At 50.7% G+C, this 1,494-nt stretch overlaps 1 protein-coding gene across 1 annotated transcript; it reads right to left on the bottom strand.

The window, feature by feature from the left end:
• Positions 1 to 191: 191 nt before the first annotated feature.
• Positions 192 to 1,287, bottom strand: EMH_0056630 (uncharacterized protein; the record flags this gene model as incomplete). Its single annotated transcript, XM_013497376.1, has 2 exons — positions 192 to 242; positions 334 to 1,287. 2 exons carry the CDS (start codon positions 1,285 to 1,287, stop codon positions 192 to 194), a joined length of 1,005 nt encoding a protein of 334 aa, XP_013352830.1.
• Between the last annotated feature and the right edge of the window lie 207 nt (positions 1,288 to 1,494).

The following is a 1,494-nucleotide window of genomic DNA, read 5'->3' as shown; positions in this document are numbered from 1 at the left end:
GCACCACCAGCAGCAGCAGCATCAGCAGCAGCAGCAGCAGCAGCAGCAGCAGCAGCAGCAGCAGCAGCAGTAAATATTCTTACAGCCTGTTTGTAGTACAGCAATAGTATGATTACTAGCAGCAAAGGAGACAGCAGAATGAATATATTCGTTGCATTTGGGTTTATATATATATTTGTCTCCTTCGGTGTCTATACACCCCGCGGTGTTGTCTCCCCCACCCCACACCTCTTGTCTTTCTCCCCACAACCACGTTCTATCCAGACAAAGACAACAACCATATATTATTTTATTTTTTAACTTCTTTATCTCCGTTGGGGGCAGACAATGAACGCCACGAATGCTGCTGCTGCTGCTCCTGCTGCTGCTGCTGCTGCTGCTGCTGCTGCTGCTGCTGCTGTTATTCTCCTCTTTTTCTTTCTCTTTTTCTGTCTCTTTTTCTGTTTCTTTTTCTCTCTCTTTCTCTTCTCTTTCTCTTTCTCTTTCTCTCTCGCCTTCTCTCTCTCCTTCTCTCTCTCTTTCTCTCTCTATTTCTTTTTCTTTTTCTTTTTCTTTTTCTTTTTCTGTTTCTTTTTCTTTATTTTTTGTTTCTGTTTCTGTTTGTATTGGCGTCATTAGCTGCCCGCAATCATTTAAGCCCCAAAGAAAAACATAAACAGGAAGGGAGCTGCCTATACACCCGGAGTTGGATGCATGCAGGTTGCTGCTAGTTCTGTTATATAAACCACTACCTTCTTCTCCCTCTCCTCCTGCTGCTGCTGCTGCTGCTGCTGCTGCTTCTGCTGCTGGTGCTGCTGCTGCTGCTGCTGCTGCTGCAGCAGCAGCAAAACTATCTGATAAAACGGGAGAAGGAACACGTTTGGTTGTGGAACGGCTAAGGACTGATGAAGCAGTGCTGTCTGCTGCTGCTGCTGCTGCTGCTGCTGCTGCTGCTGCTGCTGCTGCTGTTGCTGCTGCTGGTGCTGCTGCTGCTGTTGGTGGTGCTGTATCTGCAGAAGGGAATGTGTTGCTGCTGCTGCTGCTGCTGCTGCTGATGAATGTACTTCTTGTACGAGGGAGATGCTGCTGCTGCTGCTGCTCTGTTCTCGTTTGCTGCTGCTGCTGCTGCGTTGCTTCTGAGTCCAGCAGCGAATCCCTGCGGTTAGCGCAGGTAGAGGCTAGGTCTCCATCAACCTCCTGCTGCTGCTGCTGCTGCTGCTGCTGCTGCTGCTGCTGTTGCTGCTGTTGCTGCTGCTGGCGACGCTGGCGGTGCAGCGGCCGCAGGCAGTCTGATAGATGCAGCGGCATTGCTGCTGCTGCTGCTGTTGCTGTTGCTGCTGCTTCTGCTGTTGATGATGCTGTTGCTGCTGCTGTTGTTGCTGTTGCTGCTGCTGCTGCTGCTGCTGCTGCTGCTGCTGCTGCTGCTGCCGCTAGATATGCGCAGCAGGTGCTGTTGCTGCTGCAGCGTTTTTTTGAATCTGCGTTGAGTTGTCGCTGCTGTTGTCACTGCTGTTG

Source organism: Eimeria mitis, genomic scaffold, assembly GCF_000499745.2.
Source record: "Eimeria mitis Houghton genomic scaffold, Emh_scaff2636, whole genome shotgun sequence".
NCBI lineage: Eukaryota > Apicomplexa > Conoidasida > Eucoccidiorida > Eimeriidae > Eimeria > Eimeria mitis.
Note: the sequence above shows the minus strand (reverse complement) of the source record. Positions and strands in the feature narration are given on the sequence as shown.